The sequence below is a fragment of the Pseudorca crassidens genome, chromosome 5 (assembly GCF_039906515.1).
Source record: "Pseudorca crassidens isolate mPseCra1 chromosome 5, mPseCra1.hap1, whole genome shotgun sequence".
In the NCBI taxonomy this organism is placed as follows: Eukaryota; Metazoa; Chordata; class Mammalia; order Artiodactyla; family Delphinidae; genus Pseudorca; species Pseudorca crassidens.
The window spans coordinates 96895681-96923551 of record NC_090300.1 but is presented as its reverse complement, the minus strand read 5'-3'; the positions used below and the strand labels follow the sequence as shown (position 1 = coordinate 96923551).

General features: G+C 35.9%; 1 protein-coding gene across 4 annotated transcripts in view; it reads right to left on the bottom strand.

Moving 5' to 3' along the window:
* The window catches only part of CBLB (Cbl proto-oncogene B), a 215818-nt gene that overhangs the window by 62049 nt on the left and 125898 nt on the right, over positions 1-27871 (bottom strand). For all 4 annotated transcript variants that reach the window (XM_067739005.1, XM_067739009.1, XM_067739006.1 and 1 more), the window contains exons 9-10: positions 26433-26564; positions 14263-14466 (exon numbers count right to left, since the gene is read on the bottom strand). In XM_067739005.1, coding sequence (XP_067595106.1) covers positions 14263-14466; positions 26433-26564 — 336 coding nt within the window. The remainder of the gene's footprint in view (positions 1-14262; positions 14467-26432; positions 26565-27871) is intronic.

The window sequence follows — 27871 nt, the reverse complement described above, 5'->3', positions numbered from 1 at the left end:
AACTTGTTTTTAAGCCATTTCCCCCTAACATTACTTACCTTTGTAAGAGTAGTCAATGTCAACTGACAATTTAATTTCAATTCTAGCAATAGTGAGAAAGATTTAGCCATTCTGTCCTTAACTGAGATGTGATAATAAATTTGTGTTCATGTCCACACTTAGTTACATCATGGAAGGTCTTTTTTTTCCTAATTTACTAAAATTGTGGTTTGTCTGATGTTTTTCTCATGATTAGACTAGCATTGTGTGTTTTTGGAAGGAAGGCCATGTTGGTAAAGTAACACTTTAACCACATCACATCAAGGGTCTACACTATCAATGGGATTCATCACTGTTGATGTTGACCTTGTTTACCTGGCTGAGGCATTGATTGTCAAGGCTTCTACACTACAAAGCTACTTACTTTTTCTCCCATTTTCCTTACTGTACTCTTTGCCAGGAAGTTACCATGTGCAGCCCACACTGAAGGAGTGGGGACTTATGCTTCCCCTGGTAAAGGCTTTTTAAAAATAAATTTGAGTGTCTAAGCAGAAGCTTCTAGACCATACCTCAGGTATACTGGAATACTGCCATGACATTGCTAGACTGTCAATTCTTTGTCTCTCTCAACAGATGCCAAATAACTTAAAATAGGTCAATAAATTCAGATGCACTTTCACATGTAAATTTTAAGACCCCTTTCTTATTAATTTCATGATTCTTTTTTATATCTCTTACCTACTTAATTGAAGGGGAAAAAGCAGAAACTGTAGAGTCATAAGCTGATTTTCATGCAGCCAGTATTCATAATAAAATAACATGACTTTTACCCCAAAAGTCATGGAGCCTCACGTGGTCATGAATTTGACCCTTACGGAGTAATAGCAATCCAAAAATGATCACGGACAGAATAGAAAAAACTCCTCGTGTCAAACTAAGTGCATCACAGTTCGTAGCAATCAGATCAGGAGATGTCACAGGACATCTAATTCACCAAATTCCCATTAAGGGTAAGTTACATTCTCTGAGAACTAGAAAAAATGTTACCTGATAAAAATCCTTTATTGATCTGGTTATTATTCTTTACAAAAAAAGACTCAAGAAGCAAAGCTATCCACATGGTTCCTATCCTGTAAAGAAATAATTTTTACATAGATATACAGAGAATACATAGCACTTCATTGTTTCAGTTACTTGCAGAGAAATTTTTCACTGCTTGTTGCATTTACTGCAAAGACCTATGTTCCTCCAAGCACTTTTCTTCCACAACTACCTGCCTGCTTCCCTAATTACCTGGAACAGGAAGGAGAATCCTGACAGATCCAGCAGCCCACCATCATCATTAGAACTTGACTTCTGGTTTAACTAGTAATTTAATATTTAAGCAGTTACCATATTCCTAGTGTGTTTAAATAATGGGATGGACTTGATTTGAAGTGGGTGAACTGTTAAGATATTGAAAGGGTATATTGAAAACCTTTGGACAGACATCCAAACAACTGTGTGTGCTGCAGAAGTAACCCTGAACTTCTAGTTACCTCCAGACAAGCATACTCTCTACAGCTTTGTGAATGTAATCTGAAGCAGAACTTGCTTAAGAAAATTCATAATCCGCCTGCCAATGCAGGGGACACGGGTTCGAGCCCTGGTCCGGGAAGATCCCACATGCCACAGAGCTATAAGCCCATGCGCCACAACTACTGAGCCTGCGCTGTAGAGCCCGTAGGCCACAACTACTGAAGCCCGTGTGCCTAGAGCCCGTGCTCCGAAACAAGAGAAGCCACCGCAATGAGAAGCCTGCGCACCGCAACAGAGTAGTCCTGCTCGCCGCAACTAGAGAAAGCCCACGCACAGCAACGAAGACCCAATGCAGCCAAAAATAAAATAAATAAAAAATATTTAAAAAAGAACAATTCATATTGCATTCTCAAGGTGATTTTATACTACCCTCCCGAAAGACTAATTCATTTTGAAGCATTACAGTAACTGTAAGTTGGCTTAGTCAGAAGGATTTTATGGAGAATAGGTGAAGAGTATGTGAAGAAACAAAAAATATTTTATCTTTATTATGTGGTCTAAATTCACCATAGCTTATTCACTTTCCAGAGTTCTCCTAAATTATAGTAAAATCCCCATGTAAGAGTAGATAATTTAACAGTGCCCTTTAGATAATAATGCATTTTTCTTTGCTGAAGCCTTTTTGTTGTCTCTGTGAACAATTCTGCAACTAGAGTATTGAAACTTTGCATTAACTTTCATTGCTGGTAAAATGCAAATGCTAACTGTGAACATTTGTAAACATTTTTAGTAGATGGTCACATTAAAGGTCACTTTTAATTTATTTGAGTAATCACCAATTATATTTTTTCCCTTCCTATTTGAAAGTCTATGGAGAAGAGAAGTCTCACACAATGCTTCACATGCCCACTCATGTTATGTTCTTTGTCCCATTATCTACCATATTCTTTTATTTACCCCTAATTGATTTGAAAGAGCTCTTTATATATCATGATAGTGAACCCCTATCTTTTTCATTTGTGGGGAATAATTTTTTCTCAGTTTGTCTTCACTACTGCTCTTCTGGTTTTAATCTTCTAGAGAATAAATACAATTAATTAGTATAATAAAAAGGCATATTAATCAAGGGATTCTTAAAAGGATCATATGCTTTTTGCCACTGCATTACATGAAATCCTTTCTTTGTCACTCCTTCATCTCTGTCTGTCCACTCTATTAGATTAGGACAAGGAAATGGAAAGCTAAGAAAAGATTACCTAGGAAAGCATAGGAAGCAGAAACTAGGATGTGGACACAGAATTAACTTTACAGAATTTATTGTACAATATAAAGAAAATCATTTATATACAGGTAACTGCAAGAACTGGGAAGGATGGAATCATAGTTACAAGTTATAGGATAGCTGATCTGAATAATTCCTTTATCTTGATTTTAGGTAATTCTCACTTTTTTCTAGTATTACACTTGCTCTCAGAACTTCAGAATATATGATCTTTTTTCGTTTCCGCACCTTTCAAAATACAAAAGCTGGGCGCCTTGATTCCTGCCTGTATTATCATCACACCAGCTTATCTGTCTAACTAACAATTTCTCTTAACTTCTTTAATGCTGGTTGTTGATAAGTAAGTTCAACAGGCTGAAATCCTGGTGCTCTAGAAATTTAAAGACCACATTTGATTCTTTTATGTCTACATATTCTCCAATTTTTCCAAACCCTTTGCTTCATGAAATGAACAAATGCTATTCTTTATTTTTTCTGACAAAATTTACAGAATTCTTTAGCACTTAGAATAGGAGGCGAATGACTACCATAAGGAATAGAGAAATCTGAATTTGCAATTTTAACAGAAAATCCTGAGAGAAAAGGCCCAAGAAGTAAGTAGTCAAAAGCTCATCTCAGCATGCTCCGCAATTACCAATAATAATCAGGGACTCATTCTATTTTAGTCACTCTTCATTTTATCCATACCTTTTAAAGAGCGATTTTATAACAGCCTTAATAGGATCCATTATTATGGAAATGGAAAAACATTTGGTAAGAAACTTCAAACCCTGCCAGGCTATTATTAAAAACAGGACAAGAGAAAACCTCTCCAATTACTAATAAGATGAGAGTTCTGACAATCCCAGAGATAATCAAAGTCAATTTTATAATATTTCTAAGAAGATTTTTACTTAATGAATTTTCATATCTGAACAAGGTAGATACATGTATTATAAGGATGATGAAAAGGACGACATTTCTCTAAATGCGTGAAAATTAATGAAGGACATTGATAAAACTTTTATCACATAAAATATATTCTAAGTAAAACATTCTAATAAAATAGAATTAAAATAAAATATTCTAATATTTTGCTGCTACTAACTATCCTCTTGGTTCTTCTTCTGCTCATATCCATTTGTGAACATAACAAAATCAAAAGACTTTAAAATAATATCCTATGCAGAATATTATTCAGAAGGTATCCATTACAGAGCCATTTACATGTACACATATTCATGTGTAATTTGTAATATAAGTATAAATGATTTATGTTGTCTATTTTGGAGTACTGTACCATTGTTCCCTTTTAGATAACAAATGCTTATATGAGGAACATGGTGTAAGAGTAGTACAATCATTTCATACTTATCCACAGTCACACTTCAAGAAGTCTCAATATGTAGGAATTTAGGGAGAAGCTTGGAGTGAAAAAGAAAAGTTCTCCCAACTTAATCTACAGATTGAATGCAATCCTAATTAAAATCCCAGCAAGTTATTTTTTAGATATGGTCAAACTGATTCTAAAGTTTAGATGGAGACAAAAGACCCAGAATAGCCAAAAGGATAGTTAAGGAGAAGAACAAAGTTGGAAGACGGACACTATTTGACTTCAAGACCTACTATAAAGCTACACTAATCAAGATTCTGTGGTTTTGGCAGAAGAATAGACATATAATACATCAATGGAACAGAAATAGATCCCCCAAAATATAGTCAACTGATCTTTTGACAAAGGAGCAAAGGTACACAATGTAGTAAAGACAGTCTTCTCAACAAATGGTGCTGAAGAACTGGACATCCACATGCAAAAAAAAATAATCTAGACACAGACGTTATACCCTTCACAAAATTAACTCAAAATGGACCACAAACCTAAATGTAAAATGCAAAATTATAAAACGCCTAGAAGATAATATAGGAGAAATCTAAAAAGCGACCACCAAATACAAGGTCTTCTAGATACAACACCAAAGGTGCCATCCATGAAAGAAATACTGGGCAAGCTGGACATCATTAAAATGAGAAATTCCTGGTCTGTGAAAGAAACTATCAAGAGAATAACAAAAATACAAGCCACAGACTAGAAGAAAATCTTTGGAAAATACACATATGAGAAAGAACTGTTCTCTAAAATATAAAAAGAACTCTTAAAATTCAACAATAAGAAAACAATCAGATTTTAAAATGAGCCGAAGACCTTATCAGATACCTCACTAAAGATATACAGATGGAAAATCAATATATGAAAAGATGCTGCATATCATGTGTCATCAAGAAAATGTAAATTAAAACGAGATACCATTATACACCTTTTTGAATGGCCAAAATCCAGATCACTGACAACATCAAATGCTAATGAGGATGTGGAACAACAGAAACTCTTATTCATTGCTGGTGGGAATGCAAAATGCTACTGCCACTCTGGAAGAGTTTGGTGGTTTCTTACAAAACTAAACATACTCTTAACATACAATACAGCAATCATGCTCTTTGGTGTTTACCTAAACAGCTGAAAACTTATGTTCACACAAAAAACTGCACACAGATGTTTATAACTGTTTTATTAACAACTGCCAAAACTCGTAAGCAACCAAGATGTCCTTCAGTAGGTGAATGGATAATAAATAAACTGTGGCACATCCAGACAATGGAATATTATTAGTGCTAAAAAGAAATGAGCTATCAAGTCAAGAAAAGACATGGAGGAACCTGAATGCATATTCCAAAGTGAAAGAAGCCAGTCTTAGAAGGCTGCATACTGTATGATTCCAACTATAGGACATTCTGGAAAAGGCAAAACTATGGAGAGAGTAAAAAGATCAATGGCTGCTGGGGGTTTTGGTGGGGGAGATGAATAGGCAGAACACAGAGGATGTTTAGGGCGGTGAAAATACTCTGCGTGATACTATACATGTCACTATACATTTGTGCAAACCCACGAATGTACCACACCAAAAGTGAACCCTACTGTAAACTATGGACTTTAGACAATAATGATGTGTCAATGTAGGTTCATCAATTACGACAAATGTATCAGTTTGGTGGGGGAATGTTGGTGATGGGGAGGCTACCCGTGTGTGGAGGCAGGGGGTGCATGAGAAATCTCTGTACATTCCCCTCAATTTTTTCTGTGAACCTAAAACTGCTCTAACAGTCCTAGAAAACAAAACCAAAAAACCAATCAACCAAAAATAAAAAAAGAAAAGTCATCTCAATGGAAAAATGCTGCTCTATTTCTCCCTCTAGGAACAGTAACAAGGAATAAGCACCTTGCTAGCTTACTAAGAATATGGATATTAACTTTGTGTGTAAACTGAGGTTCATTATTTTAAATTATTATTATTGCTGACATTCCACTAATAACTTTGGTAAAATTTTTAGATACTACAAATTCGAAGCAATGAAGAGAAGGAAAATGGTTAGAAACTTACATACGGAGTAAGAGCTGACTGGAGTAAGAGCTCTCTTTGAGGTTTGACAGGGAGGTGGTCAATAAAACTGCAATAGGGTCTACTTTAAAGAACTGCAAACAGCCTCGCAAGTAGAATAACCCCAAGGGCCCTCTCCATTAAAATGTTAAACATTATTAGCTACATAGAGCTATACTGCTTTTCCCTGAAGTACCTTTTATAAGAGGGACATAATCTCCTAGCCTGTGACCAGCCTCTATAAACCCTGAAATTTCTTTTGAAGTTTCATATTTTACTTTAAACATTTATATGAGTTTTGCATTCTAATCCAAATATATATGTGATTTTAATTCAAAGTTATGTTTCCCCTGTCTGCATGCAAACTCCCCTTAAATTTTTTTTTTTTTTTTGGCGGTACGCGGGCCTCTCACTGTTGTGGTCTCTCCCGTTGCGGAGCACAGGCTCCGGACACGCAGGCTCAGTGGCCATGGCTCACGGGCCCAGCCGCTCCGCGGCATGGGGGATCCTCCCGGACCGGGGCACGAACCCGTCTCCCCTGCATCGGCAGGCGGACTCTCAACCACTGAGCCACCAGGGAAGCCCTGCCCTTAAATCTTGTAGCAAAACATAAACCTGAAGAAGTATGTCACATTGATTATAGTGGCTTCTTATGCCCTTTGGTTCATTCAGCCGCATAACCAATTTTGAGAAGTCAGGGAAGAGTGACATATAATTTAGAAATATTTCCATAAAAATGGCTGAGAAACAAGAACATCCTGGGAATTAAGGGAATTATCTTTAGCCACTGAAAAATGCCCTCATGTGAAAGCCCTGTTGCTGGCAAAATACCAGTTACAGTAGCTTTGAACAATAAGCAATTGCTATTTAGTTACTTAGGTTCTTCACCCTACTTTAGAGAATATATACTTAATCATTTTTTAAATTAATTTTTATTGGAGTATAGTTGATATACATATATCCACTCTGTTTTAGATTCTTCTCCCATATAGGTCATTTACAGAGTATTGATTAGAGTTCCCTGTACTTAATCATTTTAATTTACTTATGTAGAAAATAAGACTATTGTAAGCTTATCTAAATTACATAGTCCTTAAAATAATATGCCAGCAGACATGTTGGCAATGTTGCATTTTCTCTGAGTTTTAAATCTATAAGATAGTTGTACAGTAAATTTAATGTGGTCATGTAATGTAATCATAATTATGTATACATTAATACAGTAAAGAAATACAACCAATTCTTGCCAAACCAATCCAGTTGTGGTGTCTATTTCTTCCTAAACAATGACAGGTAATAGTACCTAAAAGAAAAAAATACTTCCATAGACATCTCAAAAATACTGATATTTAATTCTCAGAAGCAGAGCAATATTGTAGGAGTCTTAAATAACACTATATAAAAATAATGCTAATAACAACTGATACTTAACATTTACTATGTACCAGCACTGTTCCAATGGCTTTACATTCATTAACTCATTTAACCTCAACTCTCAGAGGTAGGGTTTCACAGACAAGGTCACTGAGGCACAGAGAGTTAAATAACCAATGCAGGCACATAGATACTAAGTAGCAAAACTAGAACACAAACTCAGGTTGCTGGACTCTGGGGACCATAGCTCTCTGAAGAATAGTACAGTTAAGAACAGTGTCACCACTGATCATTCAATGAAAAAAAAGAAAAACAAAACTTTCTCAATGGCATATAACATAGGTCAGGCACTATGCAAGTCTCTGAGGAAGAGCAAGGCCCACCATGAGCTCACAGTCTACACCGCAGGAGGCCAACCCAAAACTAAGTACAAGAGTTCAAGTGCTAGCTTCTCCTAAACTACTACATATTCAAACTATTTTTGAGGAATATGTGACAGTGTCTTCAAGGTCCCCTATATCAGGGGTCCCCAACCCCTGGGCCGCAGACCGGTACCAGTCCGTGGCCTGTTAGGAACCGGACCCCACAGCAGGACATGAGCAGTGGGCGAGCGAGTGAAGCTTCATCTGTCACTCCCCATCGCTCGCATTACCACCTGAACCATGACCGTCCCTGGCCCCGGTCCGTGGAAAAATTGTCTTCCACGAAACCGGTCCCTGGTGCCAAAAAGGTTGGGGACTGCTGCCCTATATCATCACATTGCACTTGGACAAGGTAGTTTTTTTTTTGATATTCACGTACTAATATAGAAAATGCTACTATTCTGCATGATTTAAGAAAATCAGTAAACAAAATGCAATTAAATGGCAAACAATGAACCTGTGACTTTGGATTGCTCAGTCATCCATGACTCTGCCCGTGTTGCACAGCGGGAGAGGTGAGGACCGTTGACATGTGGTCCGAATAATTCTTCTTAGGTGGGACTGTCCCACGGTTGCAGGATGTTTTGCATCTCTGACCCCATCCACTAAATATCAGTGGTTCCCTCGACCCTTCAGTCACTGTGACAACAAAATATGTCCCCACATATTTCTGAATACCCTCAGGAGGTAGAACTGCCCATACTTGAGAACCATGTTCTACATTTCAAATGCCTTGTTATTTTTGAACTTCACTTTTGTTGTAGATTTTGTCCTTACTGCTCCAGCATGTACTTGAGCCCTGCGGTTGGAATCTAAGTCACGTTAAAAAGGTAACAGTCGCCTAAGAACACTGCAAAAACACTGTGATCTATACACATGAATTCTTTCCTCAGGATCAGGAGCACTATGGATCCTTTCTTCACACATTATTAGGAAAAGCAAGAATTAGATGATATATTGTTTTCAATCAGCAATATGTATTTTAATTGGTGATGGCAGCATTAGGAGAATGTATAAAAAAAGATAAAGGAAGGGGCTTCCCTGGTGGCGCAGTGGTTGAGAGTCCGCCTGCCGATGCAGGGGATGCGGGTTCGTGCCCCGGTCTGGGAAGATCCCACATGCCACGGAGCGGCTGGGCCCATGAGCCATGGCCGCTGAGCCTGTGCGTCCGGAGCCTGTGCTCCGCAACGGGAGAGGCCACAACAGTGAGAGGCCCGTGTACCGAAAAAAAAAAAAAAGATAAAGGAAGAATAATTCCTTTGACCTCTGGTCACACCTGTTTTTCCTCTTATATGGTCATTCATTAAAATTTTAAATATTGTTTTAAGAAAATATAATGTTTAAGAGCAAAGGAATTAATCTCAGTTCATCACTAGGTCAGCCTGTCAACATATCTTGTATCAAATCTTCATTTGTTTGTAATTTATGTGTTTCATGAATAACATTTTCTATCAAAGTAATTGCTAAGGAACTGCTGAGATTCTGTACACCTTTGGCAAAATGAAACAAAATTCTGAATAGCAATAGACATGTTTTCTTAGCTTTGATCTGACTGAAGTCAAAGAGAAGGATGTGATCTTATTGATCACACCCTGGACTTCCTCTAAGGGCTCACTCAAATCCAATTATCCTAGCAATTCTGACAGCTTGAGAACTCAGGCAATGGTACAATTTCAAGCAAAACCTGCAACACCTTCTAGTGAAACTCATAAAATAGCCTATATCTAGAAAGGCAACCAATACACTGTATTATAGATGTATAGGTTCTATTTGCTTCTGTATGATTAGCATTACTAAATAAACTTATAAAACAAACAATAAAACTACATTCTATATGTTCAGTATGCTACTATTTATAAACTCCAGCTGCAGGACATCACCATGACAACAGGAATATACAAACAGCTCAGTTCTCTATGCTATGATGGAAGCATTACTAATTTAAAGAATGCAATATGCTTAAGACAGACAGAAACAATTTCACAATATAGTCATCAACCTGCTCATAAAAGAGGAGAAAGATAGAGATGAGTATTTGACATGGCAGATAAAAGAAAACTGATTCCTTTTGCTGGACCATGACTGACAGTCACTCGTGGAGTTGAGAGAATGAAATGTTTTTAAAATGAATGAATGAATGAGTCAACAGAATCACTGAAAAAAACAGAATGGAAGAAAATCAGGTAGAAGAGCTACTGTGTCAAAGTGATCTGTGATATTTGTTCATAGCCTCATCTATAAGACAGAACTGAATAGAATCTATAATTTGGTATTTTGTAACAGATATACTCAGTCTTCAGATTGGAATGAAAAAGATGCACAAAATCAGGCCACTGCCCTCACAGACCATGTGAACATGCATGTGCATTTGTTATTTCACTTAATAAATGCTAGGTACCAAGAAACACAAAGATAAATAAGATATTGGCACTGGCCTTAAGAATTAATAGTCTAATGGAGAAGACAGTCCTCTAAATGAAACGTAACAATTTAGTGTAACTCCTGAAGTAGAAGTACCTATAAAGTATTATGGGAGCATAATACCATAGCAATGTTTTTCCCAATTATTCAGAAAGAATTGATGCTTGTATCTACAGTAAAATTTAGGTTTTATTGAAAGTTAAGTGGCAGTGATTTACAAAATATTATAAAATTCACAATCTGTTTAGAATTGTCTAGAGGCAGATCAGTGCACATAAATACATTTAACTGAAATATGATTCCTCAACTTAAATGATTACAGGTTCTTTAAATTCCTCCAATCTCTAACTGTCATAAGAAAGTATGGAAATGACACTGACTCGAGTGAAAGCTCTGTTAAATGACACTGCTGACTGCTGGGACAATGATGTCTGAGAGCAGCACCAGCCTTCTCCTTTTTGGGTAAACTAAAGGGAAGATCGTTGTCAAAACCTCTCAGCTCCCTCAAAAAAAAGCTCACCAGTGTGCCGGAGGGAACACAACATGCATGGTTTGAGAGTGCGTGAAAGATCAGGGAAAACCACCAGTCACCTTTGAATGTCGTGTGTTCATTTTATGTTACCAGGGATTCCCTTCGATTGTCAGCGCTACTACTGAAGCAAAGCTCAAGCTTCAACTTAAGTCAGTGGAAATCAGGCTGAAACTGCAACCTTTCCCAAACTCATATAGAGTAAACTCCATTTTCCCCAAAGCAGTAAGGTGTACCAAGTTCTTGAAAGAATTACTCTTAAGGCCCGGCTCCCCGTCCCCAGACAGCAATCACTGAAGGAAGAAAGCCCATTTAGTAAAGAAAATTGAAATGCCTTTTTCCTAGCTGTAAAACATTACCACCTCATTCACTGGAACTACCTGAGCTGTTGTATGTTTCTCAGATACTTTTCTGTCATTCCCTATTATCCATGCATTCAATAAGCATTCTTTAAATGCTTTAAGGTGCCCTAGACCTGAGGACTGAAATGTTTTTCTTCAAGGGCCAGATAGTAAATATTTAAGGCTTTGCAAGCCAAGATGCAAAATCAAGGAAATTATGTAGGTACTTAAAAAATCAGTTAAATATATAACCATTTAAAATGTAAAATTATCATTAGCTCACAGAAAAACAAAAACAGGGCACAGATTGCTGATTTTAGTGCTAGATCACAGTCAAATATTCAGACCAAGCTAAGACCATTAGGTTACTAAATTAAAAGAAAAGGTTTTTTGCAACAAAACCTAGCTGCTTCTAGTAAGAACCTGCAGGAATGATCTAATAACGCTCTGTCCAATATAATTATCTACTGGATATTAGTTATTTCTATTATATCTATCTATACTAGATATTTCAATACCTACAGAAAATGTTCCACATCTGTACAGTTCAACAGGGTAGCCACTAGACACAAGGGGCTGTTGAGCATTTCAAATATGTTGAATGGACTAAAGAATAGAATTTTAAAATTTTATTAAATCTTAGTTATTTAAAATTTACATTTAAATAGCCACATACAGCTAGTATATGGAAAAACAGATGTAATAGTTTTTTTATATATCAATTAGCAGGGCCTAATCGAATTTGCTTGGGTTTTTGGTGACCAATTAGGGCATAAATATCTTTACAGGTTAATACCAACAGATCACAGTTCAAATTGTTCTTAACTTCTGGTTAACATCTCATTGGGAGTTGGTAACTATTCGTGATGTACATTATATTACAGAACTGAAAAGACCTTCAGAGAACACAGACTCATACTCTATGAAGTACAATGTGTGCAGCATGTTCCAAAGAGGGCAAAAGAGGTGTATTGCATGACGGCTCATAACTACAGTTTTGAAGTTAGGAAAAAAGCCCCAGTTCTGCTTTAGAGTAGTACTGGGATCTTAGGCAAGTTATTTTACCTCTTTCTTCTTCAGTTTCCTCCATTGTAAAACAGGACAGTAACAGGAGCTTCTCTGCTGGATTGGTGGCATGATTACATGAGATCAAGGACTAAGAACACAGAACAGTGCCAGCTCACTGAAATCATAAATGTTACTACTTTATTAAAATAATGTTATATGACAAGTATTTGGGGATACAGTCCACAATCTGACTTGGTAGAAACCATTTCATCACTCAGCATGTAAGGAAGCTACATATGGAGTGTTGGATATATCACTGTTATTTTTATCCAGCAGACACAACTTTGAATTCTGGCTTTACAACCTCCTAATGTAGCCATGTCACATGACTAGTCTGAGCCTCATTTCCTTATCTGAAAATGAGAAGAATATTTACCTCTTCAAGTTGAGAGAATAAAATGTGAAAGAGTTTTGCTCATATACATATTAATGTTGGTTACTGATTGAGTTCATCTTAAAATCAAGTCTCAATTCCCTGCTTCAATTTGAGATTTTTTTTTTCTTGTTCATCCTTTAGGGTTACTGAGGGATAACTACTTCCTTTCTTCCATCTCTTGGGCCAAAGGGATCACAAACTTCAAAAGTAAAAACTGAATGTAGCTGTCAGCATTAGAGGCTAGAATCGAGAGTAGTTTCTCTTGAGAGAAACTATGACTATGAGAGTTAAATTATGACATTTATGAAAAACCAATGAGATGAATAATAAAAATCACCCCAGACCAAAGTAGAATTTGCGAGTAGCCATGTTGGTGGTATTAATATATCTCCATATGTAGAAATTTGTTATTTAAAAATCCTAAGGATAAGTACCTGGTGAGCATGGAACACTGGAACACAGAAGATGCAGGAGGCCAAGAAGTAAATTTTGACACAGCCGTAAAGAATGGGTAACCCCCAAATCACCTCATCTGTTTCCTGTACCAAGTGTTTCCCTACCACAGAGATGGACGCATATGGCAAATACAATCTTCTGCCATTACACTTTATCATCGTTCCACCTAGATGGCAAGTAGGCTGCATGTTACCTGCCAAATCCTAATGAATTGCAGTGGGGGTTCTATAAGGCTGTGCAGGCCACGTCTGAACTCAGCAGGAATGAGAACCATGATTGATTAGCCATGCCTGCCATCAGAAGGAAGGGGGGGCACCTTCATACTGTGTGTGCAGATGCTTTCATAACACTCACTGCCATTTCTCTGATTTTAGGAGCAAAAAACTTCTGAGCGTAATCTGAATTTCATGTATCTTTTTGTACAGAGAACAGCCTGATAGCTTAGAGTCCAGCTCTCTTGATCATTATGTTTCTGGTTTGTTAATTACTCAATTGGCATTCTGGTTCATTGAGTAGTCTCTTGTGGGCTTGGTTGCATAAACTCCAACTGGGCAGCAGCATCCGTTCCCAGTGAACTGACAAAGTTAATTTTTTGAGTCTGCAATATTGATAAGCAAACCCCAGACTATGGTAAATTCATAAAGGTAAATCTTATGTGACCTCTTAATAGCCAAACAGAAGGCTGGCTTTCCTAATAAGAAGAATAACTATCAGACACTTCTTTTAGACTTCAACAAAGACTATTTTTCATCAGTTTCATCACTTCTAATTTTAATAATTTTCTTTCTTAAATTTTTCTTTACAGATGTGCTATTGCCAGTCTCAGATGATGTTTTTCTCTATACGAAAGCTCTCACCATCTCTCATTTTGCAGTTTAAAACCAGCGAAAGCACTCTGATTAGTCTAGTTCTTTCTCAGCCTATGATTCCATCAGCCTTTCAACATTAGTTATATCTTCACCTTTCTTTTGATTCCAGAATCTTTCTTTCCCAAACCCACACTCCGTCATAAACTTGCGACAGCATCACTTCTTTTTCATGTCCACACAACAACTGAAAAAATCCTATGTTTTCTAGTTTTACCTTTCGAACATTTGCCAACCGATTCATCATCAAGGACTCCTCTCGGTCATCATCGTCATCCAAGTCCAGCATCGGCATTCCGAAGGGGTCGATGATGCTACAGCACCTGGAACCTTCATCTCTTGGATCAAAGGGGTCCACGATTATGGGCTCCGTTCCTTTTATTTCGCAGCGACAGAAGGGGCAGCCCTGGCCATCTGACTCCTGAACAAACATAAAAATTGTGCTGATTGGTCTTTGTTCAAATAAAACACTACTGAGAGGGGCCAAAGTTCTACTATAAAAAGAAGTTGCAAAAAATAGGTTTTCAGGTAGGCAGTGGGGGTGGAGGAAGATCTGCCTTGAAGGTGGTAGAGTAGAACGGGGAACCAACAAAATATATGTTCAGTATTTAAAATTTCAAATTTTTTAAGAAAAATTTCTTTACAAAAGCCTTTGATTTAGGATAAATCAAAAAGTTAGGAGCTTAACTTTATTTTACTGAATGTTCATTTACAATTTTAATGTATCAAAACTTTAGAGTCCTGCAGAAAACTGGAAATTAAATCATGTCCCTCTTTACCAAAAGGCACCAGTGCAAATTAAACATTCTATAAAAAGGACATTTTGATAAAAATTCATTATAAATAAAGTAATAGTATCAATTAGAACAATCCATTTCAAAATCAATTCTGGAAAAGTTCCTGTGCACATAACTATGGCTACATATTTCCATTTTAATTGCCTAGGTCTTTTAAAGCCTTGGTTTATAAGCAATCAGTGGGAAAAAATAAGTTTATTTTCAGAAATCATCATCTGTCCTGAGAGCCTGTCATTCTGACACAGCTCATATGGAATGTAACAATATGTGAGATATCAAGTTTTGCACCTCATCTTGCTTTCAAACTAGATACTGCAAAGGGATTTGTGCAAATACTTTTGGGCCAGAAATTCATTTACTGGTAATTACTGAAGTTTTCTGAAAATCTCCCAATTCTATTTCTCAAAAACTAACTACATTAAGAATTCACAGTTGGGAGGGAAACAGGACAAGACTGTTTTCTTGCCCTGCAGATAATGCTGACTTTTAGAGATAGATGGTATATGACATTCACCACCATATTTTTGTTTCTCCATTATACCCTGACTTTACTAGTATGTTATTTTAAAAAATTATAAAACTTATAAGATCATTTTAAGGCAGAAATCGCATGACGGTATCATTTTTAGAGATGAGACTATGAATGAAAAGAGCTAACATCTTTAAAGAAACCATTCAGTACTTAAGATTGTCCCATGCACTTGGTACGACGGGAACGTGGTGATCTACCTGCCCTCCAGTGACACTCTGATCAGTGGTGGAGTAACACTCTCCTTTCACTGGACAATTACTTAGCATACACTCTGTGGCAGATTCTGTGGTACGTAGTTTATTCTTTCCCAAGCATCACTCTGATTAACAAACTGAACATCTCCTTTGCCAAACAAATTGTCAAAAAAAGAAAAACAAATGCTTTCTGGATTGGTTAATGAAAAGAAACTGCAACAATTCCTTATTCATCGACTGCTACATAATTTGGGAAAGAAACTTGGAATGGTAAAATAGTTGAACTAAGGTGGTATGAAGAGATACAGACAGGCTAGTACAAAATCCCTTGATGTTTACTGCCACGTGTGCTCAAGTCTGGTGAGTTTCAAGGCAACTCAAGTATTTGCTCCATCATTTTACAGATGATAAAACTGATACTTAATTCTCCCATCTTACACTGATATTTTCTAACACAGTAGCAAATATTTAAGGAAAGCTAAACCTTTCTCCTATCTTTGATAACAAGAACATTAAATGTAAGTACATTTTCAATATAGGTTGTCATCCACGTAAAATCCCCTTATTATAAAAGTCAAAATGGACCCATACTGTGTGTCTGCAGTGAATTTTCCTATGGATCTACATAAGATAATTTCAAACAGATAGTTTTAATATATAAGAGCAAGATGAGAAAGAACCAATGTACCCTGCATCTTTAATGCATGAAGAATGGAAAGTGGTATTCATGGCCCTAAGCAGAGCAATACAAAGCTATAGTAATTAAAACAGTATGGAACTGGCACAAAAAGAGACACAGATCAATGGAACAGAATAGAGAGCCTAGAAATGAACCCAAGGATATATGGTCAATTAATTTACAACAAAGGAGCCAAGAATATACAATGGGGAAAGGACAGTATCTTCAATAAATGGTGTTGGGAAAATTAGACAACCACATGGCAATAAATAAATAAATAAATAAATAAACTGGACCATTATCTTACACCATACACAAACATTAGCTTAAAATGGATTAAAGACTTGAAAGTAAGAACTGAAACCATAAAACTTCTAGAAGAAAATATAGGCGGTAAGCTCCTTGACATAGGTCTTGGCAAGATTTTTTGAACCTGACACCAAAATCAAAAGCAACAAAAGCAAAAATAAACAAGTGGGATTATATCAAACTAAAAAGTTTCTGCATAGCAAAGGAAACCATCAACAAAATGAAAAGACAACCTGCTGAATGGGAGAAAATACTTCCAAATCATAGACCTGATAACAGGCCAATATCCAAAATACATAAAGAACTCAGACAACTCAACAGCAAAAACAAAAACAAAATAACAATCTGATTAAAAAATGGACAGATCTGAAGAGACATTTTTCCAAAGATACATATATGGCAAACAGTTACATAAAAAGATGTTCAACATCACTAATTATCAGGGAAATGCAAATCAAAACCAAAGTGAAATATCACCTCATACCTATTAGAATGCCTATTATCAAAAAGACTAGAAATAACAAGTGTTGGTGAGGATGTGGACAAAGAAGACCCTTGTGTACTGTTGGTGGGTATGTAAATTGGTGCAGGCAGTATGGAAAACAGTACGGAGGTTCCTCAAAAAATTAAAAAGAACTACCATACAATCCAGCAATTCCACTTCTGGATATTTACCTGAAGAAAATGAAAACACTAATTAGAAAAGATATATGCACACCCCATGTTCACTGCAGCATTATTTCCAGTAGCCAAGATATGGAAACAACCTAAGTGTCCATCAGTGGATAAATGGATAAAAAATTGTGGTACATATATACAATGGAGTATTATTCAGCCGTAAAAAAGAATGAAATCTTGCCATTTGCCACAACATGGATGGACCTCAAGGGCATTATGTAAGTGAAATAAGGCAGAGAAAGACAGATAGATACCATATGATCTCTCTTACATGTGCAATCTAAAAATTAACTCAAAACAAAAATAAGTTCAGATACAGAGAACAGATTGGTGGTTGCCAGAGGTGTGGGAGTGGGTGGTGGGAGAAATGGGTGTACAGTTTTTTCCTTCAGTTTTAGTAAGTTGAATGTCACTAAGTAAAAAATTAAAATGTAAAAGAGCTGATGTTCCCTGTGTCTTTAATGCATGAAGGATGGAAAGCTGTACTCTGGGCCCTAAGTAGACACTTCATGCATTTATACATTTTTTTAAAATTATTACATAAATTTTCAAACATAACCAAAAGCAGAGAAAAAAGTGTAATGAATCTGCATGTACCTATCTCCCAACTTCAACAATTATCAATTCACACCCAATTTTTTTTGAATTTTATTTATTTTTTTATACAGCAGGTTATTAGTTATCCATTTTATACATATTAGTGTATATATGTCAATCCCAATCTCCCAATTCATCACACTGCCCCCGCCAATTCACACCCAATCTTGTTTCAGCTATATGTTTACTTGTTCCCTCCGCCCCTGGATAATTTTGAAGTACATCCTACACATTACATAAATTCATCTGTAAACGTTTTAGTATGTGTACCTAAAAACCAGAAAATCTTTTAAGACCTAAGTATAATACAGTTATCATAACTACAATTAATCTATTCAATCGAAATAATTAAAGTCATATTATTTTTGAGTACAGTGGCTAGAATGCATAAGCAACTGTATTCCCCTTCAAAGACTTCCTTAGAACCTCCAGGGTCAGTTTGCATGTTGTTTGGTTAAGGATAACTTCTGGTTTATGTGATCTATTTCCTGATAAGGGGTAACTGAAAAGACTGTGTTTGGAAAGGGAAGGAGGTGAAAGGCAATAATAGCATCTTGATGGTACAAGAAAAAGACTGGGAACGGTTCATCTAAAACTGAATTTAGGTTTTTCGCCATCTCTCCTACCTTAAAGTTTAATGCTATACAAATTACTGATGTGAGAGTAGCTGCTTTATGAGTATATGTCACAAAATATATTTTCTGTTAAGCTTTATCTTTATTGAGCATTTACATTACTTACTAGGATCAAAATCCAGCTGCAATGTACTTCCATTCTGATTTGCAAACATAGATCACACAACATGCCTCCTCTAATATGACTTCACCCACCACTTTCTCTGTAAACTATTGTCATATGCAAATTAAGTTTGACCATATTGTCAAATTTGGTACTCATAATCTCAAATTTTGGTGCTGTTTTGGTACTCCACCTCATTTCTGTCAGATAGTTGATTAAACACATATGAAGAATGTCTTCGATAGATACCTAACTCTTCAGGATTGTGCCTCAATAATTAAAATAATGTTTCTGTCAATATACACTTAACGCAAGATCACAGAACATATGTTAATGAAGAAGAAGGACCAATACATAATTCCTTCTCTAGTCCCCAACATATTCACATTCTGAGAAAGTTAAGAGGAAGTACTTGGACTCCATCTGTTCTAATTCACTCAGTAGACTTCACTTCCTCAAATAAATCCTCCCAAACCAAATGAGACAGAAGTTATCAGTGCGTTCTACACCATCTGAAACTTAACTATGTAATATGCTCATGATAAAACTACTCAGACTCATTTGGCAACCATAAATACTGCAAGTTAATGATATTAAATATAACTTTAGGTAACCTGAGAACAAATTAATATTGACAGAGAAATAGAAAAAAAAAATTAAGTTCCCCCCAAAATTCCCATTCCCCAATAACACCCTATGTAAAAATCCAAATAAATATTGTCACTATCATCTCATCATCATCATCATCATGTATCAGTCACCTTCCATAGTATTTCTGTTTAAATGTTGTCCAGATCAATATTATCTCTTAAATACTTTCTTTTAATGTTTTAAAAGATAAACATCATACATAGTACAATTTCTTTTGCTCCCAAGATGATTAATTATTTGAAGGCACACTTTAAGTTCAATCATTTCATGCCTTCCCACAAATACAATATAAATGGAGGGCCCTAGAGAATACATAAGACTTCATGAGTCTCATATACTCATTTCATGAGTATATTTTTACTATATGTGTGTTTCCCATCTCAGTAACTTCTAATGTACATTACCTTGCTATACTTCACACAGATTTGAAGTTACCATAAATCTCTTTTTCTAAACATGAAACAATTATAGATAAATAACTAGATAGATACATATACACATACATATACTGAGAGTAGCTTGGGTCCATACTAAGCATTTTCAGAGCACAATATATCCCACAAAAACTTAGTAAATTCTTGCTATAAAGAATGAATGATGATAGTTAATAGTGATCTTAGAATAAGTAACAGAGAGAGAGATCTTTGGTTTTGATGTTCTTTTATGGTGGGCAAGGGAAGACGACATTGACAAATTTAGACTCTTCTAGTTTTAATTTGGAAGGACCATGAAAACAGTGAATCAGGAAAGAAGCATAAACATTCTGAATCTGGAAGCTTCGATTGGAATCCTATACCCACCAATTGCAGCTGTGTGACACTGGGTAAGCCATTTCATCTTCTTTGTAGGGTATAATGAGAGAAGGCACATTTTAAGGGATATCTTAAAGATAAAGTGAGATAAATTAATTCAAAGCCTTCCAAAGTGCTACTTAAATTCCAGTTGGTATAATTACTACAAAAACAGTCTCAAGAACAAAGAAAAGAAGTAAGATAGCTGAGGAAACATAGCCCTTACACGACTCTCAAAGTGAAAGAGGAGCTCCAACACTTTATCACATTTATACAAAAAGACATAACATATAATCAAGGACAAATACTAATTTATAACATTCTTAAAGGCAAATATTTTTTTATTTGTAGTACTAAGGTTATGAAGCTTCACTGAGGCTAGAAATTTAAAGGCTGGTTGCTTTTGAAAACAGATATATTAAGATTACTTCTTAGTGCCTTGAATGCGATTCTTTGAGCTGGCTTCTCACCTCTCTTAGACAGTTACACATTTCTTCCCCAGTCATGCTCTCTAAATATGGTACACCTATAAATCTCTTTAATCACATGTCATATTAAAATCCGAGCTTATTAATTTTCATCTGCTGACTTTTTGCTAAGTATTTTGAATACTCCAATATCTTTCCTTTAAATTATTTTGAAAAAATATGCAGGAGGAATAATCAGAGGAAAATTAACTTTGCTTTTAATTGAATTTGAAAGTCCTTGGCAATAATTCAAACAAAGGCTGCATATCCAATTGGCATATGTGTATCCATTTTTATTTTGGAAGAAAGATTTGAAGAACACAGTTTAGAGTCTGTATGCAGCAGATATTTTCTAGATTCCTGGAAAGAAAGAACAAAAACAGTTCCTTACTTTACACCTTATGTGATCACCCTGCAATATCACTGATGCATAATATGTTATTACAGAAAAGGAGACATGGAGGAAGTAAAGAAGAACATGTTTTGTTAATATTCATGGAATAGTGTGGAAGTGAAAGAAAACTCTCCAAGGATTGCATTGCCAAGGATGGAACAGAAATGCCGAACCCAGACTTCCCTGGTGGCGCACTGGTTAAGAATCCGCCTGCCAGTGCAGGGGACATGGGTTCTAGCCCTGGTCCGGTAAGATCCCACATGCCATGGAGGAACTAAGCCCGTGCACCACAACTACTGAGCCCGCGTGCCACAACCACTGAAGCCCGTGCACCTAGAGCCCGTGCTCCACAACAAGAGAAGCTACCACAATGAGAAGCCCATGCACCGCAACAAAGAGTAGCGCCCGCTTGACGCAACTAAAGAAAGCCCACGCGCAGCAACGAAGACCCAGTGCAGCCAAAAATAAATTTATTTTTTTAAAAAAAGAAAGAAATGCCGAACCCAGAGTGATACTACTTCAAAGAATGCCTCTAGAGAGGTGATTACTCATTTTACTTAGTATTCTGTGCAAACTCAGACTTGCCAGTTCAATTTATTAAATAACAGTTTCAGAAGAAGAAAAAAGTATCTGACACCTCTTCAGAGGCATGACTAAATGGGCCATTATGACAGCAATTAAAGAGTAACCACTTGCAGCCCATAATAACTAACTGACACCTCTACTGTGCATTTCTTAGGGTTTCCGTTAATTACAAAGTTTAAGTCTCCAGTGAATTTCAATTAAACCAAAGTAGGGCATCAAATGGAAAGAAAAGTTGGTGAAGAACTACTTGCTAAAAATGCACAATGGTTGAACATATAATATGTTACGGTCAGGGTTTAATATTTCCTATTGGACCTGATTTATCAGAGCTTCTTGGCAGACATGCAGCCTTCAAAATCCTTTTCATATCACCATGCCCAACCAAAGTAGTCGAAAGTAACAAAAATGTCTCACATCCATAATTAAATTTGAAAGATAACAGGATATTCATTTCAAGTGATTATTAGTACCATGCCCCTCGATAAAATTTTTAGATTTAATTTTAACTTCTTGAGGGTAGGGACTGTGTCTTTAGTACAGAACCTGGGAAACAGAAGCTGCTTAAAGAATGTTTGCTAAATAAATGAAAACGAATGGATTTGAGATCTTGGAGCCTGACGGATGAAATATTCTGTCAGCTTCTACCAAGCCAGTTAAGGGAAACCAAATTATCCTTGTGCACAATTACGTTTGAAAACTCAATATTTTCTCTGATAGAAAAAACAAGCAAGCATATAAAAACAAAAACACTGGCTTTAAAGTTAGAAAACAGACTCTAGCCTTTTACCATTTTGAATAAGGAAGAAGTTGGAAAAAAAAGACACATATTACTACATGTACTCATATCCAGAGACTTACTACTCACATAACATTTCCAATTACATCTACAAGCTTAGATACAATGTTTGACAATACAGTGCAGAACTATGGAAATGTTCCATAATTTTGTTTCTTTTTGTCCTCATATTGACCAACAATTAGGTTAAGTCCAGTGAGCAGCTCATTGGGGCTACGATGTGAGGTTTTTAGTATAGCTAATGTTTGTTAACTGTATTTTAAATGGATTAATAATTTCATAAGACTTATTTTTATTCAATAACAGGGGCATTTTGCAATAACGTATTTAAATGACTGTCAAATACTGCTGTTCATACAAAAATATGAAAACTGCCAAAACAGATCTGTTGGTTGGCAGGAGGCAGCACAGTGTGAAATCTATATGAAAATGTAGAAATATTCAGTTTATCCAAAAGCAGAAATGTTCAAAAGTTGAAGCTTCTCTAACCACTAAAATCCCATTGAGATGTAGAGACTATGGAACATCACTTAGAAATTCTCAAACACTGACCTAACAATTTTTTTCAGGGTAGAGAAAACTTCAATCAGGGATCACTGTGCATATTTCTCGGTGTAAAAAAGCAATAAATAGAAACTTGGTCTTCCTGCCTGTAGGTTAGTGCCAGTAATATTGCAAGGAATTTTTTTAAAAAAAAAGTGCAAAAAAACCAAAATGTGAAAAGTTGAAGGGAATCACCCAGCAGCTACTAAATGGAACAAATGGATCTGAGGTTTAAAATTCTTAGGAATCATTCTCGGATCTTAAACATGATAAAAGGTCTTTGAAAAGTCCACTGATACTTTGCAGAGGAGAAATGGACAGAACTGAGACATTACAAGGGCTTTTCACAATTGATCCATAATATCAGTGTCTTTTTATTTGTCGTACTCTTAGCCCTATTCTTCTCTTTCCTTTACATCATCTAGCACACGGTCTATAGATATTTACCAAATAACTACCAACGTGGAGGTAGCATGCTAGGGGAGAGGAATTCTAAAACAGGTAAAGCAATCCACATCCTAGAGGCAAAAGAGGTAAATATGTATTGTAAATGCTTATAATACAAATACAAGGAGGTAAGAGCTTACAGGGACATATACAAGATGTATCAGAAAAATATTTACTGATCATGAACTGTCTTGTGTGAGAAGAATTTTAAAGAGGCTGAAATAATGCCTTTGCATATTTTTCATTAACTTATATGCCAAATTCTATGATTACATTAGGATAATAACATTATTCACTAGTGACATGAGTGTGATTTATTTTGATTATTTCAACCTTCTAAGCACTTTTGAATTTGTCAGTTTTTTACTACTTAACTTGGTCAACTATTACTCTAGTACTACCTTCTCAGACAGCTTCTCCTAAAATTTTACTCACAGACAGTTTTTAGCACTTGGCAATTTATGCACTTCCTCGATCTCTAAAAGTAAAACTAAGAAGTACTGTACTTCAGACTAAAAAAGAGAAAGAAAGAAATCGCAAATGTTAATTTACAAATATGACTGGACACTATCTTAATATAAGGCCATTAGATCAACATGAAAAATCATGAAGAGAATCAAGGAATTGTTTAGCTACAGGCAAGAGAAACTGCACCATTTGGAGACTACAGAGTAATATATAGAAAACCTGTGGTGATGTAAAGGGCAAAGGGTTAATAACATAGCCATGACAACTGGGAAATACTCCTGTGTGTTTTACACATACCGTACCTATTGCAAATAGTTCACAGACTTATTACTAAATTAAATATATAGCACTGGCCCTAAAGTTTTAAAAGATACATTTCATTTAAGAAGTATACAGAAAGTAAAACCTCCTTGCTTTACATTCAGCCTTACTCTTTCACTCACCCTGAGCTACAAGGTAAACAACTACTTTGTATGACACTATATAAACAATAATCTTTACTAATCAAAGGTTCTGCCAACCAAATGGGAGCTTCCGACTTTTAATCCTCTTAACTTCCAAATGCTAGGTAAGTTTCAAGTTGAAGATGCCAAGTCCTGCAATATGTATGTATTTGTATGCTCCAAGCCGGGGGCCCCCAGAGAAGGGGCTGAAATACACAGGCCATGTATGGAGGTAGAGTACTGGAAGTTTGTACCAGCCTAAAATTCTGGTTTTCTTTAGGGAGAAAAGCAAACTTTTAGTTTCTTCATATCTGTGAGAACCATACTACCACACTGAGGACATAAGTCAATCTAAATGGGTGACATACACATTTGGCCCCTATCAGTTTAATACTTACCCTGAAATAGTTAATGGGTTTCAGGTACAACAAATCATCCTAAAGTAGTCCCCTCCCAGTCAGCCAGGCACTGAGTCAATAACATCTCTATAATACTTTCTACTGATACATTTGAAACCCACTTGCAAACCGACAGTTTTGTCTTCTATCAGCGTAACTAAATTTATTGAAACTCATTTATAAAAAGACACTGCTACATATGCAGTACTATTATTGCTAAGGTAACTTAAATAGCAATCACGTGATTATGCTGAGAGTTTGCTGATGCCATACTTAGCATCCCTTTTCCTCCAACTTGTGTAGTACAACTCCCTGTACTACACAAAATTCACAAGCATCATGAAGGGATAAAGGGAAATTAGGGCAAGGATAACAAGGAAAACCTCAGGTAAAATATAAACCAAATGCATACTGAAAGAGAGAAGTGTAGGGATGTTGAGCAAGTTTTAGCGAGGTAGCAGAGATGTCTGGGAGTACAGAAATGACTCTGAAAATGTAAATCAATTGTAATTCATTTCCTAGTTCTTCCCCTTTTTTTTCATCCATTTTTAAAATGTCCCCAAAGGAAAAAAGAGGCCCTCTTTATAAGACTGTGAAAATGTGAAAATCATTAACATTTTATTACCAAGTAATGAGCTCAACAAACATCAATGCTCCTATGAGTCTGCATTGCCCCTTTGTGATCCTCTGAAGCCATCCTTCCTCAGGCAATGCACAGGTTCTGGGTTGGAGAGAAGGCTCAGGAATATGGTAGGGATGCCGATGATACACTCAACTGAAAATTTTTTAAAAGGCTTGAAATTTTAATTATTTGTTTTCTAAACCCAATCAGCAATACTGACTTCAATACTGACTGTGTTAAACAGAGCAATTTAAAAATGACTTAGGGCTTCCCTGGTGGCGCAGTGGTTGAGAGTGCGCCTGCCGATGCAGGGGACGCGGGTTCGTGCCCCGGTCCGGGAGGATCCCGCGTGCCGCGGAGCGGCTGGGGCCGTGAGCCATGGCCGCTGGGCCTGCGTGTCCGGAGCCTGTGCTCCGCAACACAGAGGAGGCCACAACAGTGAGAGGCCCGCGTGCCGCAAAAACAAAAAACAACGACAACAAAAAAATGACTTGAGCAAAATATTCTGTGAATCCTCTAAATATTCAAAACTAGAAATCTGTCCAAAGATCTATTTTTAAATCTCCAAACTTTATTACAGATAAAGAAATATTTAAAAAAAAAATAAGCCCTTGGGGAAACCAATTATTCCCTAGGTGTTAATTTAAAACCTCAAATCAATTTATATTTATTGAATGCCTACAGAGTGGAAGGCAGCTCACCTTAAATTCTGCTTCTGTAAATTGGAAAATTTAGTGCCTGTTTCTGTGGGAACTAAAGGTATTTGGGAAACTTTTTCTGTCTGATTCTATTTTAGCCTTACAGAGCAACTGTAGACCCCCATATGTGAGACAGAAGGCACATCTTCTCAGGAGAAGAGAGGTGTTGAAACATCAACGTAAGATTTATCTACTAGGGTTTATTGCTTGAAAATCTGACCTACTATAAATAGAATCTGACCTATGATAAATAATATAAATATGGTTAGTTGGTAACACTGATAAGTTACATTCTGAAATCAACAGTGTTACAGAAGTAGAACTACTTACGATTAATATCATAAAATTAAGTTATACATGCAAAGCAAACATAAAAACAAAAAGAAATCAAATCATATAAATGAAAGATTCAAACATGAGATTTTTTTCTAACAACCATTCAAACAAAGCACTTATCAGTATTACTTCCTGAATCATTAAGATGAAGAAAACTGAAAAGAGAAATATTCACAGGGAATATAAGGAAGACATCAACGTTGCTAATTAAATCTTGATTATACCTGCCAGGCTGTAAGGCAAGAGGTACACATCAAATGCCCACAAGGCTCAATCTTGACATCTTTGTCGTTCTCAGCACAAATTTTACAGAGCTGAAAAGTGGAACCCATTTCACAATATAATTCATATTGTTCCTGGAATTTGGGGGAGAGAAAAGGCAATGTTAATGTATTTTTAGTATGAAGTGATAATACTGAATTTTCTTAAATACAATGACTTACAGTAAATTCCTCACACTTGATCCTGTCAGATCATGTTGCCATTTAAGACATGTTTTAAATTGGTCATCACAATTTGGTCTACAAAATTAAACAGATTCTATCAGCAATTGCATAAGCTTTTTGAATACTTTGGATTATTTAACATTTTGTACTGTTCCTTTAGGAAGGTACCTGCATCAATAGAGTGATTTAAGAGACACAACTTATGGTTTTAAAAGGCAATAATAAATAACTTTATTTTCTTTGTAAATGCCACATACTCATCTAATTTTAATGTCAAATTGCAATATGGCTGATCATTAATTTTATTTTTTAGATAGCTATCTGTAGAAATTCCAGAATGGAAGTAAAGCAGCATTTGCCAAGGCCTTTCTGCATGCTAGGTACTGTCGTCCACATTTATTATGTCATATAATCTCCAAAGTATAATAAGATACACTGAATTTTAAAAAAAAACAAGTAAAAATGAGGGTCAGTAAGTTTAAATTATTTCCTTCAAATTCTATAATAAATCTCTAATTCGCATACTCTTTTCCCAGTCTAACACCATCAAGAAATCTCATCATTTCGGCAACCAAAAATTGTTTTATTCAACATTCTCTTGATTTGCTAGTTTAGAAGCTTTTGGCACAGTAAAACTTTCAGTGGTCAGATAATGAAAAGATCTACGTCACAAAGAAGATACAAACATATTGGTAAGAATTAAAAAAGTATGAAAAATAGTGTTATTTAATAGGGATACAAAGAAAAGGAAATATAGAAATAAAAATTTGTTTAAATAAGGCAATGTTTTAGTCTAGTAAGTACCTAATACATACACGGCCCTGGATAGGATGAATAAATGACAATATTTTATCCTTAACCTAATGAAAGATCTTACAATCTCGAGAAAAAAGTGTATATATATAAACACATACACAGATACACATACACACATATACCCACACATTCACATATAAATTGTGTCTACCATGATATATGTATGTGTGACTATATAAATAATCTTAAAATAAATTAAGGAAAAAGACAAGAAAATGGATCAAGATGGAAAAGAAGTCTAACATAATCCAAAATAAATTATATATCACTGAAATCCCTAAAATAATAGACAAGTATCTATATTGGTTATGAAATCCAAAGGGCCAATTTATAATTATAAAAAAATTAAAATAGGCTAAAATCACAGCTGCAGAATTCAATACAACCTAAGATGTAAGCTA